This window comes from Ovis canadensis, chromosome 2 (assembly GCF_042477335.2).
Source record: "Ovis canadensis isolate MfBH-ARS-UI-01 breed Bighorn chromosome 2, ARS-UI_OviCan_v2, whole genome shotgun sequence".
Taxonomy (NCBI): Eukaryota; Metazoa; Chordata; class Mammalia; order Artiodactyla; family Bovidae; genus Ovis; species Ovis canadensis.
In genome coordinates this window covers 123,006,012-123,022,199 of record NC_091246.1, presented here as the reverse complement: position 1 = coordinate 123,022,199, position 16,188 = coordinate 123,006,012, and the positions used below count along the sequence as shown (strand labels likewise).

The window sequence follows — 16,188 nt, the reverse complement described above, 5'->3', positions numbered from 1 at the left end:
TTCAGCATTCACGGAATTTTATCCAAATTCACCTGGACTCAAATCTGAAAATATTTAACTGCTTAATTAATACCTAACTTACACTCTAAATCTCAGAAGAATCAAGTTCTTAAGCACTGTTTAGAAACAGTTTCATTAATAAAACTGAGTAACACTTCATTGGCACTTGAGGTTAAAAACACTATCTTATATTAGTTTTTCTTCTTTATTTAATACAAGATGCACAGTGGTATTATATCAGACTTCATGGTTATTATAGTCTAGGCCATTGTAAAAGTAATGGTTTTGATCCTTTAGAATTATACCAATACATAAAATTATTTGGTCTCCTCTGTATTTATTAGGACTTTCAAAGTCTAGAAAAAGCTATCACTGTTCACCAGCTAAGACTTCTCATAGTAGAATTAGGATAGGCGTCAAGTGATAGGAAGCTAGTCCTGGCTCTGAACTTATTTAACCTTGACTATTTCACTTAATCTCCTGGGTCTTGGTGCTCATCCATAAAAGAACGCAGATTAGATGATTTCAAAGGCTCCATCTAGTTTCTGAAGTTGTCAATATTATGACCTCATCATGAGTATACCCCTTCAATAGGATAGGTACAATATCCTTATTCTAGCTATCACGATACATTACTGTGGATAAAACCCACAAAATGTGCAAAGCCAGGAATGTTTACAAATTCTGATTAAAAAAATATACTGGCTTGAAATATGGGTTAAATATCAAGAACACTAAACTTCTTGTCTAGAAAGCATCAACTCTATATGCTGTAAATAAAACTCTGAAAAGGTGTGAGAAACAAGTCAAGCAAGATAACTCACTCCACCAACTCTTGAACAAAAAAGGGCAATCTCTGAATAGTAATTTCTTGACACCCAATGTCTGTGGCACCCATTCTCTCACTATGCATGTATGTGTCAGAGGAAGATGATACTTTTATGGCATAATGGAATCAAGAGTATGGAAGACAATGTACTCTTCGTTAATACCTGAGGAAACTACCTTCCTAGAATAATAAACCAAGATGTACGTAAATGTTTCTTGTGTCAATATTTATACTGAACATATAAAACACACAGTTAATTCCTTAACTCTAAGACTATTAAATTCACATCAATAGTGCTGATGTACTACTGTGAGTTATTTCAACAACTCCACCTTAGAAAACTAAGTTAATCCAAGTGAAAATATGGATTTCTTTTCTAGGATAGAGTAATTCACAGATGTTAGTTTATAACTATGAAATCAATAAAAGTAAATAAAAATCCCTTCAATACATAGTAACAAATGAGCCATGTAGTATAAATGTGGTATGCTGAAAAACCACCTCCTTTCAGAAATACCAATATTGAGAAGTGTAGCTACTGAGACTTTGGTTAATGCCTATTTAAAAAGGAATGTCAGAAGAATGTGGGTTATATAAATAAAATTATAGTGTCAATATGTTGGAGAAAGCCATCCTGGGTACAAGGCAGGAGATGTGTGTGTATTTAATTTATAGCTCAAAATATTAACAGTAAAAATAGACAAAAAGTGATTGTGAACCAGGAAGAGTTCAGGTTTCTTTGAAGAGCCTGGTTGAGATGGTGTGTATGTGAAACAACTGAAAGAAGATGTAAGCTGGTATTGTGGTACTGCGATGATTTAAACCACAAATGCCTTCCCTATTTAAATATTCCAATCAGTACTGTTAGGACACGTACCTCGGAGAATTCTTTCCTCATGGCAACGAAGAAAGTCCCAGATTCTAACAGTGCCGTCATCAGAGCATGTAGCAAATTTATTATCCGTGGGTGAGAAACTGTTACGTGAAGACACACAGCAGGGGAAAGAAGTCAGCATTTCACAGGTTATCTGCGCATCTCAGACAGGGAAAAATAAAACACTGCGCTGCGCAATAAACAGGAGAGGGAAGCATCCAACAGTGAAGGGCCTTAAAGAGAGTGCTGTTAGCTAACATAACCTATCTCAACAAAAGAATAATTCACAGTAGCTGCTTCTTAGTTTCCAATCATCGATATTCAGAGAATTTAATGAGGGTATTATTAGTACTAATGCTATCCAGACTCCCCACAGTACAGTATTTCCTATGATATCCATAGAAAACATAGAGCTGATTAAGTATATAACTAAACAAATTCTCTTTGCAATATTCCTATGAAGTCTTTTAAAATCACATAGGAATACTGCTCAAAAAAAACTAGCATCAGCTTCTGCTTTGAACTTCATATAATGATAAACTAAAAAGTTTCAGGCAGGCTGTTTTAAGACTAGTTGTTAAAACACTCCTTCACTTGATGTTTCTCACTTATGTAAAAGGTTTGCAGAAAATGTTCACACCTTCTTTCACAGAAGTTATCCCATATATGTTACGCTTTTGGAGAAAACTAACATGGGGATATTCCAACTGTTTAAAGCCAAAGAATATGCTGCAAAGGAGGGATCCATTTCTTCCTCCCTGCAAAAGCCCATCAAGTTTCTCATTTAACTCTAAGAACTCCCCTGAACTTCTGAACCTTATGCTTAAGAAAGGACCACTTTTGAAAACTCAATGTATAGTCAGGAGAATAAGGCACAGTCTTTGCAGATGTGTGTTTATCCAGTAAGTCTTTGTTAAGATTCTGAAAGTAGAAACAAGTGACTACAGTGGACGATGTTTCTATAAAGATGTCAACCTCCTCCCTCGTGTGGGTAGCACACCATAAAGACTGCTGCTTAGCTTTCTTCTGAAGCTGCAGCATTTCTTCAAGCTTGTTTTTGAAACTTTTTCTTTTCCACTTCTACTATACATATCTCACTGATATGTAAAAATATACAACTTAATGAAAATATTTTAAACTCCCATTTATCATACATTTGCATTACTGATGTCATCAACAGTGAATCAGAAGGAAAGTCCTACAGTCTTCTTGACAATGGTCTGCTTACAGCTCCAAAGCTTGAAAGAACCCGCTCATTAATCCATTAATGTTTGCCACATCCAGAGTTACTTGGAGAGTTTTTAGCCCTACTATACTTTCCTTTTGAAGTCGTGGCATAACCAAGCCAACCAGGTCTTCACTTAAGCCTTTTTTTTTTCTTGTATTTTGTGAGAACTCTGAAGGTGTTTTCTGTAGGCTTTAGATTTTATTCAGTTGTATAATTAAAGACTGAATTCTTTATTTGGAATGAAATATTCTTGTCTTACATAGTAGGTAATAAAAATGAATAACGTATACACATTATTAACCATAAATGAAAAGAGAAAACCAGTGCAAAATGCGGCAGACAATACATCTCTAACATATTGCAAAGGCTCATATCGGGACAACACTACTTCAGGAAAGTGCCAGCAAAATGGTGAATGTGTGAAAACAAAGAAAAATATTGTGTTTATAGGGTGCAAAAAGTTTCCCAGAATCTGACAGAACCCATGCATCTCTGCACCCAGAATACACTTAGAGAATAATTTAACCATGACAATAGGGACTACAGAAAATGGTATATTGTGTATAAACCTGGCCTCTCTAATCGCCTCCTTATGTGCCTGGAACATCTTGACGTTGTTCATGTTCGACTGCCAATATTTCACATATCCTCCGTGGTCTGCTGTCAACATCCACATGTCATTATGTGACCAAGTCATGGCTCTCACTGGGCTATCATGAGCCTGTGAAAACAAAAAACATTTATAAACGTCATATCAAAGACTATACGATGGAAGGCAACGATCTGTCCAATTTTAAGTTTTAAAAGGCCAATAACACAGAATGATGCTACCATCTGATGATTACTGTTACCTGTAATATTGTTTCAAAATTGAAAGTGAGTCCATTCCACAAGGTGAACTCCCCACTAGAAGCTCCAGTGACCAACCTTCTTCCTTCTGGAGTCCACTGGGAAAGAAAAAGACATTATACAAGGTCACAAATCCACAACCTTAATTCACTTTTAAAACACTCAGAAAGTCTTTATAAAATATCTAACAATTGGCATTAAGTGGACAATACTTTCACTTCAGAATATGGCTCAGATTCATAAGCAAATACTTAGCCAGAAAAGAAATTAACACAGTCCAACAAAAGCTCTAGCACTTAGTTCATTAAGTAAATTAAAAAGAGTAAATGCATTACAATTACCTGTTAAGTTACACACACCTAGGCACCCTAAAGAGCATTTCAAAACAGAATATCTGAAGATCTACTTTTTCTAGAATACATGGAAGATCAACGTATTATTTATTAATAACATCATCAGTCACCAGAAAAACTCAAGAGACTGAATGAGTGAAAGATTGGGTTTATTACAGCTGCTAGTGGACCATTCAGGCAGACAAGTTACCAGTGTTTTATGAAAATAACAAAACAGAACAGTATAACAATAAATATCAATTTAAGGAAATCAAGGCTATCAAATTTTTCCTGGAAACTAAATGAATAATACATATAAAGTTCTCCTTCATTCACAATATCAAGCAGTGACAAGTCTCATGCTAATCTAGTATCAAACAAAAAAAAAGCAATACAACAGAGGCATGACTAACAGTACCCCAGTATTTCAAGTCACCATCTGCATTCTGAAGGAATCTGTGGCATATGCTTATCAACTCAAAACGGAACGTACTTTTTCTTTTATTTTGAAGTTTCTATGACAGATTACATACATTTTCCATAGATGTAAACACAAGAAATATCAATACAACAATCCTACATTCCCCTGTAAAAAGTGTGACACAGGGCTGAAAAATACAAGGGTGCTTATAGGATGAGACATACGAAATCAAGTTTATTTGGTAAATTACACGGATACACATGACAAGTCAGCCTTTTACTGCTTACCTGAAGATCACGATTTTGATGATGATTTAAAAAAAAAAAAACCCTTCTACTTTCCTAGTTTCTGTTATCTGCTATGGATCCCAACTCGGTAAAGACTACAGGCTACCACACTGTAGACGCAGGACCCACAGTCTTTATGTCTTTAACACCTGTAATCTGGACTTCCCTCCACTATGTGCAAATTTCCTAAGACCTTATAGCTTGATTCCCAAATGAGCAATTTACCCATCTAACGAGATACACGGAATGCTCAGATTCTATTCACCTCAAAAAGGTTTTCTCTGTTATGCTAACAAGAAATTAAAATTAGCTGCACATCATACTCCTTTTACCAAATCCTCTGCCATACAAAAAATTACACTACAAATTGGTTGGCTCTACTAACACAAAAGCCATTCAAATCACGTTCCTTTTCTAATGTTTTCTACTGTAATAGGCCTCTGAAACAAAGAGGAGGCCTGACTGTCACATCTGTATGGAGCTGAAGCCAGCATCTCTTCCAGCCCTCTCAGTTCGCTGGGCTGTCTATCACACCTCTTTAATAAGAAGACCTGCTTATTTTGCTCATTTGCCACAAATGTCTTTCCTCTGTCCCATTATTTTTTCAATTCTTATTCGCTCAAGTTTGCCTATTAACTATCTTACATTTCTGGACTTGATATACTGCTAACCAACAAATACTTTCTTACTAGCAAAACACATACACAAAAAGATGATACTATTATCTATAGGAATATTAGCTGGATGCCTGGCAGAGATGGGAAGACTTCCTTATTACAAACCCTTCAAATTTTAATAATCTGAACCACGTCAATGTACTGTTTATTTTAATACTATATTTTAAAAATTTTAGCAAAAATGTATTGAGTACCCACAATGTACCTTCACTGATGACAACTATGGTCCAACACTGGACTTCAGCTCTTCTTGGGTGTTTCCCTTCCTAGTAACCCTAAGAGTTTTGATTCACCCTGAGATGCTGTTCTCTAAACTGCAACAGAACATTTCTATTCAACAGCAAGTCAGACACCTGCTGCAATATATATCCATGGCCAGCTCAGAGAGAATTCTACAGAAATTGCAACATAAAAGCAATCCAAAAGTACTACCTTACTAAACTTGGATATAATAAATAAACTGGACATTCCAAAATAAAAATAGAAGCAATACACTGATTTTTATCCCAGTTATAAATTTTAAACAATGCTTCATTTTCTTTGTCCTATTAAATATATTTGCAGGCTAATTTTTCAAAATTAACTTTTCCAAAAAGTATCGAAATAGAATACTTACCCTGACAACAAATACTGGACATTTTACTTTATTTGTTGACGTTCGGACAAACTTTGTTGTTACTGCATTCATAGGATTATTCAACATCCCAATAGGTGGAACCAGCTACAAAAAAAGAAAATTATATTTAAAGAGCTTTTGACATGGTACGGTAATTATTTCAACATTTAAAGACAAATTCAGGACCATACAGGACAGTATTGTAATATATTAGTCTATAGTAATCAAATGAAGAAAATGAAAGTACAGGAAAGTTAAATGCCTATTATTTATTACTAAATAAACAATAAAATCAAGTGCCAGATTTCCCAAATTACTTCTCTAAGTCAACACACTTAAACATATTCATAAAAAGCAAGGTTTAAAATGAACTTCTCTGTTATAAAGACTCTTAGGCAGTGCAACCTTTTGCTGGACATTGCTTTAAGCCCCAAATCAAAAGTTCATCCATTATCAAATTAAAAGAAAAATTTAAATGCATGTTAAAAAAAAAAACATGGTTTATGCAGATACACTATCCTTTCAGGAATGTTTTAATTATTAAAAAAAAATGTAAAAAGAAAAGTCTATATTTAAATTAGAGATCTCGTAGTTCCTAGGTCTAAGCAAAGAGGTTTATATTAAGCTAATATGACATATCTTATACTTACATCATTATAATAACCTGCATCAGGCTGAATTGCTCGCATATCTCTCTGGTCTCTTTGCCATATTCTATTCTGTTAAAAATCAATCAATCAATCAATCATCAATCAATTAATCAATATATAGTCTAATTATACTCAACTAGAAACTTACAAAATGTAAGCTGTCATCAAATGGGGAGAAAGAAGAATAAAACTTCTTCACCATGTTCTAAAACATAGATAATAGTGTGTATCTTAAGAGATTTCCCCCTTTTCCTACTGACATTGCTTAGAATTTCCTCTCTTTGCTCATATTATGCCCAACCAATCATCCAAGATGCTGTTGACCCCAACACATTCTCAGAGACAGACATTCCCAATTCCTTCAAATTCCTCAGCACAAAACAATTCCTCTTATCCTGGTCTTGGTTTTCTTAACTCCTCCCAAACTCTCTTAGTCTAGTTTTTCAACTGAAACATCTGAAAAAGCCTAAGTCTACCTTTACCTCAGAATGAGTATTTTTCTGCTAAGTCCCTGCAACACAGTAAGCAATCTGTCTCAGGTAATGAAAAGCAGACAAATTTTCTTCATAGGAAGCAAAACAGACCAAAACCCAATTACAGTGGAGATGGTAATAAAAAGCAAGTCAGAGACTTAAAAAAGGTTAAGATAAATAAAGAACTCACAGGGCAGATCTGTCAAGCTGACCCAGGCTTAGGTAGACCCCTACTCTGCCTTCACATGCTGTATTAGAGTTTCACCCGAGAAGACTGTAGCAACCCTCTAAGTAAACAGAGGCCCTTTCCTTGAGGGCCTTGGAGAGCCCAGCGTACTGGACATGCACATCACTATTCTGAACACATGTTCTCGCACAAATATCCTTATGCTGGTAATCTCGACATTTTATATGCACACAAGTTTAATAACTGAAACAAAAGTACTCTCTTCTGATATATGTTGTGAACCTTTAGAACAAAGTGTATTTTTAAACTAGAGTCTTTAAAATTTTTTGAGATTATTCGTGCATTCAGAGGGAAAAAAAAAAAACCCACCCAGTACTCTATTTAATTGAGGTTACTGGCCTCATTTGAAATGTTATTTCATCCTCCTAACGAAAAAAAACACAGGTATACTCATTACCCTACATTTTAAAACTTTTCTTCTTTTTAAAAAACCAAAGTTTGGTCATCTAAAGCCCATTAACTGAACTTACCTCCAAATACTTAATTACAGATGGATTATAGTCTATGGTTTTTCGGTTTACTGCTTTTCTCATTCGTTTTCCATCAAAGGTAAGCTGCTGCATTGCTTGCTGCTGTGCAAAATCTGGTCGCTTATAGAACAGTTGTCGAGGTGCCTGGTGTTGGAACCTTGGCATATGGAAAAACCGCGGAGGAGAACCAATTTCTGTAGCCATGGCGATATTTTCGTTCTATGACACCTGGGAAAGGAAAAAATACTTTCACTACAAATATGTCAGCACTATAACACTACCAGAAAACATTTTTAAATGAACGTTTTTTTTACATTCCTGTACCTTTTTCTAATATGCACCATTTCTAGCTTTTAGTCAACCTATTTACAAAATGAACTATTCGACCTAATGGCAGAAACCAGTTACAATTTGAAAAAAGGTCAATTCACAGATTAAGTGCTAGTATTTGTTGTAGGGGTTTCCCTGGTGGTCCAGTGGCTAAGAATCCACTTGCGATGCAGGGCACACTGGCTCAATCCCTGGTCCAGGAAAATGTCATATACCATGGGACCACTAAGCCCGTGAGCCACAACTACTGAGCCCACGCTCGAGCCCAAGGACCGTGCCTACTGAGCCCACGTGCTGCAATCACCGAGACCCACGCACCCTAGAGCTGTTCTGCAGCCAGAAGCCTGAGTGCAGCAACGAGGAGAGCCCTGCAGGCCCCAGCTAGAGACAGGGCCTGCAGAGCGACGGGGACTCAGCTCAGCTCCCCAGACAGGGGTGGACAGACGGTTTATTGAGTGTTTGCTGTGAAATTTAGCCTGGTGGAAGGAAACGTCTATTTTTAAGAGTTTGGGGCAAGTGTATTTTGTACGTGTAGGGTGGCTAAACTGCAGGGGGAAGGTAGGTATAATCATTGAGAACTGTCCACATTTTAAAAATGAAGTTTTCATCACGTTTGATAATAAAACAGATCATTTTAAGTTTATTGTAAGATCCTCATTTTATACAACAGTCATTAAAAAACAACTTAAGCTTCATTTCTATCCTCTTAAATTTCTTAGGACGAGTATAAAAAGTAGAATAAACTATCTTATTTTATATGAATACTAAAAGTATGTCTATCTAATTTTAGGCTCAAAATAATAACCACAGAAACGTTATTTCTCAGTATGTACATCTACATTTCCATACAAGTAATATTAGGCTAACATCTGAAGAAAAAAACGTTAGGGGCTTAGTTTTTTAACTTTAGAGCTCTCCAATTAAATTTACATTCCAATAATTCAAATGTGCATGAATTAAAAACACATTTCAAGCACAAAATCAATCACATCTGATTTTAAAAATCAGATCATGAAAAATACATAAAGGGTATTAGCATTTCTGCATTTTTATTACAAAAAGAGCAATGACTATTTTTCTATATTCTTACATTTGCCTTTCTTAATTCAAGACACTAAATTAAGGACCTGAAAATAAATTTGTGATTTCCTCTGGATGAAAATCAGTACTGCTTAACCATCTGATAATGGTAACAGAAAGGACATGGAGGAAGAAAGGTGGGAGTGGGGAGATTAAGTACTGACTCTCACGATACCAAAAATGAATAGGAACTTCCCTGGAGGTCCAGTCATGTAAGGGACTTGGGTTTACTCCCTGGTCGGGGAACTAAGATCCCATATGTCTTGGGGCAACCAAGCCCATGTGCAGGAATAAGATATGCCCATGTGTCGAAACGAAGACTCAGCACTGACAGACAAACTTTTGAAATTAAATGAATTTTTCTTAATTTGAGAAATAAAACATGTTGTTGTGGTTGTTGTTTTTCAGTTGCTAAGTCATGTCCAACTCTTTTCAACTCCATGGACTGCAGCATATGAGGCTTCCCTATCCTTCACTACATTCCAGAGTTTGCTCAAACTCGTCCATTGAGTCGGTGATGCCATCCAACCATATTATCCTCTGCTGCCCCTTCTCTTCCGGCCCTCAGTCTTTCCCAGCATCAGGGTCATTTCCAGTGAGCTGGCTCTTGAAGTTTTGGAGCTTCAGCATCAGTCTCTCCAAAGAATATCAGGGTTGATTTCTTTTAGGGTTGACTGGTTAGATCTCCTTGCAGTCAGTCCAAAGGACTCTCAAGAGTCTTCTCTAGCACCACAGTTCAAAAGCATCAATTCTTCAGAATTCAGCCTTCTTTATGGTCCAACTCTCACATCCATACATGACTACTCGAAAAATGATAGCTTTGACTATATACACTTTTGTCAGCAAAGTGATTCCTTTGCTTTCTAATTTGCTGTCTAGGTTTGTCATAGCTTTCCTTCTAAGGAGCAAACGTCTTTTAATTTAATTGATGCAGTCATCGTCCACAGTGATTTTTCAAGCCCACGAAAATAAAATTTGTCACTGCTTCCACTTTTTCCCCTTCTACCTGCCATGAAGTGATGGGACCAGATGCCATGATCTTAGTTTTTTGAATGCTGAGTTTTAAACCAGCATTCTCTCTTTCCTCTTTCAACCTCATCAAGAGGCTCTTCAGTTCCTCTTCACTTTATGCCATTAGAGTTGTCGGGAGAAACAGCAACAGCCTCAGACATGCAGATAATACCACTCTAAATATGAGGCTGCTGGTATTTCTCCCGGCAATCTTGATTCCAGCTTGAAGTCATCCAGCCTGGCATTTTGCATGCCTGTACTCTTCAGAGAAATTAAATAAACAGGGTGACAATACACAGCCTTCACATACTCCTTTCCCAGTCTTGAACCAGTTCATTGTTCCATGTCCAGTTTTAACTGTTGCTTCTTGACTGGCATACAGGTTTCTCAGGAGATAGGTACAGTGGTCTGATATTCCAATTTCTTTGGAATTTTCCAAAGATTGTTGTGTTCCACAAAGTCAAAAGCTCTAGTGTAGTTAATGAAACAGAAGTCAATATTTTTCTGGAATTCTCTTGCTTTCTCTATGATCCAACGAATGTAGGCAATTTGAACTCTGGCTCCTCTGACTTTTCTAAACCCAGTTTGCACACCTTAAGTTCTTGGTTCAGGTACTGCTAAGGCCTAGCTTGAAGGCTTTTGAGCATTACCTTGCTAGCACGTGAAATGAGTGCAACTGTACGGTTGTCTGAACATTCTTTGGCACTGTCTTTCTTTGGGACTGAAATGCGAACTGATCTTTTCCAGTTCTGTGGCCACTGCTGAGTTTTCCAAATCTGCTGGCATATTGAGTGCAGCACTTTAACAGCAAACCTTTGAGGATTTTAATTAAACAGCTCAGCTGGAATTCCATCATCTCCACTAGCTTTGTTCATAGCAAAATAATAAAACATAAATGTAGTATTATTTCCACTACTCTAGAACAATTCCAGAAGACCCTAACAAATGTTAATTTGTAATGAGCTGAGACAGGGCTTCCCTGGTGGCTCAATGGTAAAAAATTCGCCTCTAAATGCAAGAGATGAGGGTTGGATTCTCTGAATTGGGAAGATCCCCTGGAGAAGGAAATGGCAACCCACTCCAGTATTTTTACCTGAGAAATCCCAAGGAAAGAGGAGCCTGGTGCACTATAACCCATGGGGTCACAAAGAGTCAGACACAACTTAGCAACTAAAGACAACAGTGCAATGAGTACCATTCTGTCTCTCGTTTCAAGCTGTGTATGTATGAATTAAACAGACTGCAACTGCCTCAATAGAGCTGGTGAGGGAATCTGTTTATTCAGCTATCCCATGAATCCAATTAAGTTTCAGCATCCAGACTTCAACTGAAGGCTTTAATTTTGATGCCTCTGTCAATAATTCTAAAAGAATGCAGCTTTGGTAAGTATACTTTTAAATTACTATTTTTTCACTTTATAATCATCAAATTTCTAATTTTATTAAAATAAAATTATCTTAATATTCTAGTTTCTATTATTTCTAGCACATGAGAATAAAGATTTTTACACAGATGAAAAGAGGCTTAATTATTCAATCAAAAAAACAAGGGAATGAAGTGCTGACATATGCAACAACATGGATGACTCTCAAAACCACTACATAAACAAAAGAAGCCAAAGATAAAAGGTCATATAATATATGCCTTCAGTTCAGTTCAGTCGCTCAGTTGTGTCCAACTCTTTGCGACCCCATGAATCGCAGCACGCCAGGCCTCCCTGTCCATCACCAACTCCCGGAGTTCACTCAGACTCATGTCCATCGAGTCAGTGATGCCATCCAGCCATCTCATCCTCTGTCGTCCCCTTCTCCTCCTGTCCCCAATCCCTCCCAGCATCAGAGTCTTTTCCAATGAGTCAACTCTTCGCATGAGGTGGCCAAAGTACTGGAGTTTTAGCTTTAGCATCATTCCTTCCAAAGAAATCCCAGGGTTGATCTCCTTCAGAATGGACTGGTTGGATCTCCTTGCAGTCGAAGGGACTCTCAAGAGTCTTCTCCAACACCACAGTTCAGAAGCATCAATTCTTCGGTGCTCAGCCTTCTTCACAGTCCAACTCTCACATCCATACATGACTACTGGAAAAACCATAGCCTTGACTAGACGGACCTTAGTTGGCAAAGTAATGGCTCTGCTTTTGAATATGCTATCTAGGTTGGTCATAACTTTTCTTCCAAGGAGTAAGCGTTTTTTAATTTCATGGCTGCAATCACCATCTGCAGTGATTTTGGAGCCCAAAAGAAGAAAGTCTGGCACTGTTTCCACTGTTTCCCCATCTATTTCCCATGAAGTGATGGGACTGGATGCCATGATCTTCGTTTTCTGAATGTTGAGCTTTAGGCCAACTTTTTCACTCTCCACTTTCACTTTCATCAAGAGGCTTTTTAGCTCCTCTTCACTTTCTGCCATAAGGGTGCTGTCATCTGCATGTCTAAGGTTACTGATATTTCCCCCAGCAATATATGCCTTCATGTATACTCAAATCGAGAAAAGGTTAACACACAGTGACAAAAGCGCATTAGTGGTTGGCAGGCAAAGGGAAGAATGGGAATGGAGCTTCCTTTGATGATGATGGAAATATCTGGAACTAGGCAGAGGTGGCAGTTGCACAACACTGAGAAAACACTGAGTAGCACTGAATTGGACACTACAACGGTTAGGACAGTGAATTTTATGCTATATGACTTTTACCTCACTTAAAAAATAGGGGTTTAGTCCACTGGAAAAAAATTTCATATGGAGTAAAGGGAACACTGGCAGGCTACAGACCATGGAGTCACAGGAGTCAGATCCGGCTTCGTGGCTAAAGCACCGCCACAGATGAAGCGGCTACAGGAAGCTGACGGTATTAAGGTGGGTGATGGGCACACGGATACAAAGCACTAACCAAGAGCCAAACCTACGATCTGCTGTACAAAGATGAGAAAATATTTGAATCAATGCTGAAGTCAAATGCAAGCCAAACCTAGGATCTACTGTACCAATATGAGAAAATTTTGAAGTCAATGCTGAAGTCAAATGCAAGCCAATCAATATGTTGTTACTAACACTTTTAAATAATTCACTTGTTAAAGCTAGAAAAAAAAATATTACTCTTTCATTTAAGACATCACAGGTACTTCCTGGCAGTCCAGTGGTTAAGATCCATGCTTCCAATTCAGGGGGCCCAGGTTCCATACTTCGCTGGGGAACTAAGACCCCACATGCCACGAGGTATGTCAAAAACAAGACTAAACTAAACACAGTTCAGCTCACTCAGTTGTGTTCAATTCTTTGCGAATCCATGGACAAATAGATATAAAGCTTTCAAAAAGATTTTACAGAGGGTGGGAGAAAATATATTTCCATTTACTGATCTGTTGATAAAACTTGTTCAGAAAAAAAAGGCCTTGGAGAAGGTAATGGCAACCCACTCCAGTACTCTTGCCTGGAAAATCCCACGGAGGGAGGAGCCTGGTAGGCTACAGTCCATGGGGTCGCAAAGAGTCGGACACGACTGAGCGACTTCAGTTTCACCCACACTTTAAAAAAAAAAAGAAAAGAGAAAAAAAAGGCCTTTCACTTTTCCGTGAATGGTCAAGTACCACTTGTGTTCTAGAAATAAAGGTCCAGCATGAAGAAAGAGAGAAAAAAAAAAGTATATTCCAAATCAAAATCCAGCCCTAAAATAAAACATAAACAAACCTCCTGACAATAATCAATCTTCATAAATGTCTTAACACACATCAGCATCACTTCATGCAAACCACTATAACTTGTCCAAAGTCAAAAACAAAGCCATTCAGTGGTTGCTACGAGCTGAGGTGTGTCCTTCACAAATTCCTATGTGAAGTCCTAACCTCCAATACCTCAGAATATGACTGTATTTGGAGATAAAGCTCTGATCCTTATGACTAGCACCCTAATCAGAAGAGGAGATTATGATACAGACATGCACAGAAGAAGAGCCATGTGAAAACAAAGGAAGACAACAGCCATCTACAAGTCAAGAAGAGAGGTCTCAGGAGAAACTAACCCCCTGCTCACATCTTAATCTTAGACTTCTAACTTGCAAAACTGTGTGAAAATTGTTTTCTGTTTAAGCCACCCAGTCTATGGCACTTTGTCCTGGCAACCCAAGCAGATTAACACAGAGGCAGAGCAAAGCACCTAGACCTCCTGATTCTCCTTCAACATGGGTTGCCAAAAGATGCCTACAATAATGATATAACAGCTCTCTTTGATTGCAACAGCAGAAAACATGATACATGAGGTTAACACTGAGTGGCCCAGATAGAAAGAACCATCAATCAAATCACTGAAACTATGCTTTCCAAGCTTCACTCAGGAGACTGTAATTCAAGGAACCATATAAATAACAAAATACAAAGAAAGAAGAGCTTTACCTTTCATAAAAATAATTACTGTAATTTCTACTCATTGCATTATTCACATTTGAGCTACACTAACAGAAACAACAAATTTAAACTAGTAGTCAGGGTCGTCCCCAAAGCGTATTTATCACATATCTGAGGTGGAGCATGAGGGAGAGATAGAGGAAATGGGGTAGGGGGAAGGAGGTTGCAGGCAAGACAGAAACTGAGGTAGAATGAGAACAAGAAATTTGTGTATGATTATTAAATACATACTAACAATAGAACCAAACTGCTTAGGAAAAAAAACACTCCACCTGAAACACTGAATTCCTCATCTTTCTCATACAGACTAACCTTCAACATTTCAAGGAATCGGCACAATTTTACCAAGTGCCTACTTTTTATTGTACCTTGCATCAGGTACAACGTATTGTTCTGATTCAACGAATATCACTAAGTTCACAGAACAGATTTCATACTTTGTGGTGTCTGGTCCCCACCTCTATTTTTGGCAAATACAAAGACTCCTGAATCCACAAAAGTAAGCAGCTTCAAGCTTTCTCCAAAATTAGGCAAGTCATGCAACTTCTCTGCATCTGTTTTCTCAACCTGGACAACAAGTTTAACGCAGATAACTCCAAAGATACTTTTTGCTCAAAGATATTATTCTGTATGAAATATATTATTCCTTTAGCCAATGTACTGATTAGTCTGTGAACAAACTGGAATACCCAGACTTAGTTCTCAAATGCTTGTGCATGCAAATCCATACAAGCATTCTAATTCTGCTTCTTGTCCCAACTATTACAGAATAACCTCTTTTTTAGTCTTAGTCATCTGATATCACCAAGATTACAGATGAAGATAGGGAAAACAAACAAACGCCCCTTTTTTTGGCCACACTGCACAGCATGTAGGATCGTAGTTCCCTGACCAGTGACTGAACCATGCCTCTTTCACTGGAAGGCAAAGTGTTAACCACTGGACTGCCAAGGAAGTCCCTACACAAATGCTTTTCTTAAAGAAGTCATTACAAGTTTCACTCTGAACTGTGCGAAACAATAACTCATTTCACTGAGACTAACGTCTGATTAAAGTAATAAAAACTATAAAAAATGTAAAAATAGAAACTGTATAAACAAAAACATGATCTGAAAGGATACATGCACCCCAATGTTCATTACAGCACTGTTTACAACAGCCAAGACGTGGTAGCAACCTAAATATCCATCAACAGAGAAATGGATAAAGAAAACGTGCCATACAGACAATGGAGTATTACTCAGCCATTATAAAGAGTGAAATAATGTCATTTGCAGCAACATGGATGGTCAAGTGGGCCTTAGGAAGCATCACTATGAACGAAGCTCATGGAGGTGATGGAATTCCAGTTGAGCTATTTCAAATCCAAAAAGATGATGCTGTGAAAGTGCTGCACTAGACATGCCAGCAAATTTAGAAA

General features: G+C 37.5%; 1 protein-coding gene across 7 annotated transcripts in view; it reads right to left on the bottom strand.

The window, feature by feature from the left end:
* WDR33 (WD repeat domain 33) overlaps nt 1–16,188 on the bottom strand; it is a 113,241-nt gene that overhangs the window by 53,460 nt on the left and 43,593 nt on the right. For all 7 annotated transcript variants that reach the window (XR_011254451.1, XM_069576863.1, XM_069576864.1 and 4 more), the window contains exons 2-7: nt 7,954–8,181; nt 6,764–6,832; nt 6,114–6,218; nt 3,783–3,878; nt 3,501–3,652; nt 1,707–1,804 (exon numbers count right to left, since the gene is read on the bottom strand). Coding sequence is in view for 6 of the 7 variants with exons in the window: in XM_069576863.1 (XP_069432964.1) it covers nt 1,707–1,804; nt 3,501–3,652; nt 3,783–3,878; nt 6,114–6,218; nt 6,764–6,832; nt 7,954–8,157 (724 nt within the window). In the remaining variant the exon portion in view is untranslated. The remainder of the gene's footprint in view (nt 1–1,706; nt 1,805–3,500; nt 3,653–3,782; nt 3,879–6,113; nt 6,219–6,763; nt 6,833–7,953; nt 8,182–16,188) is intronic.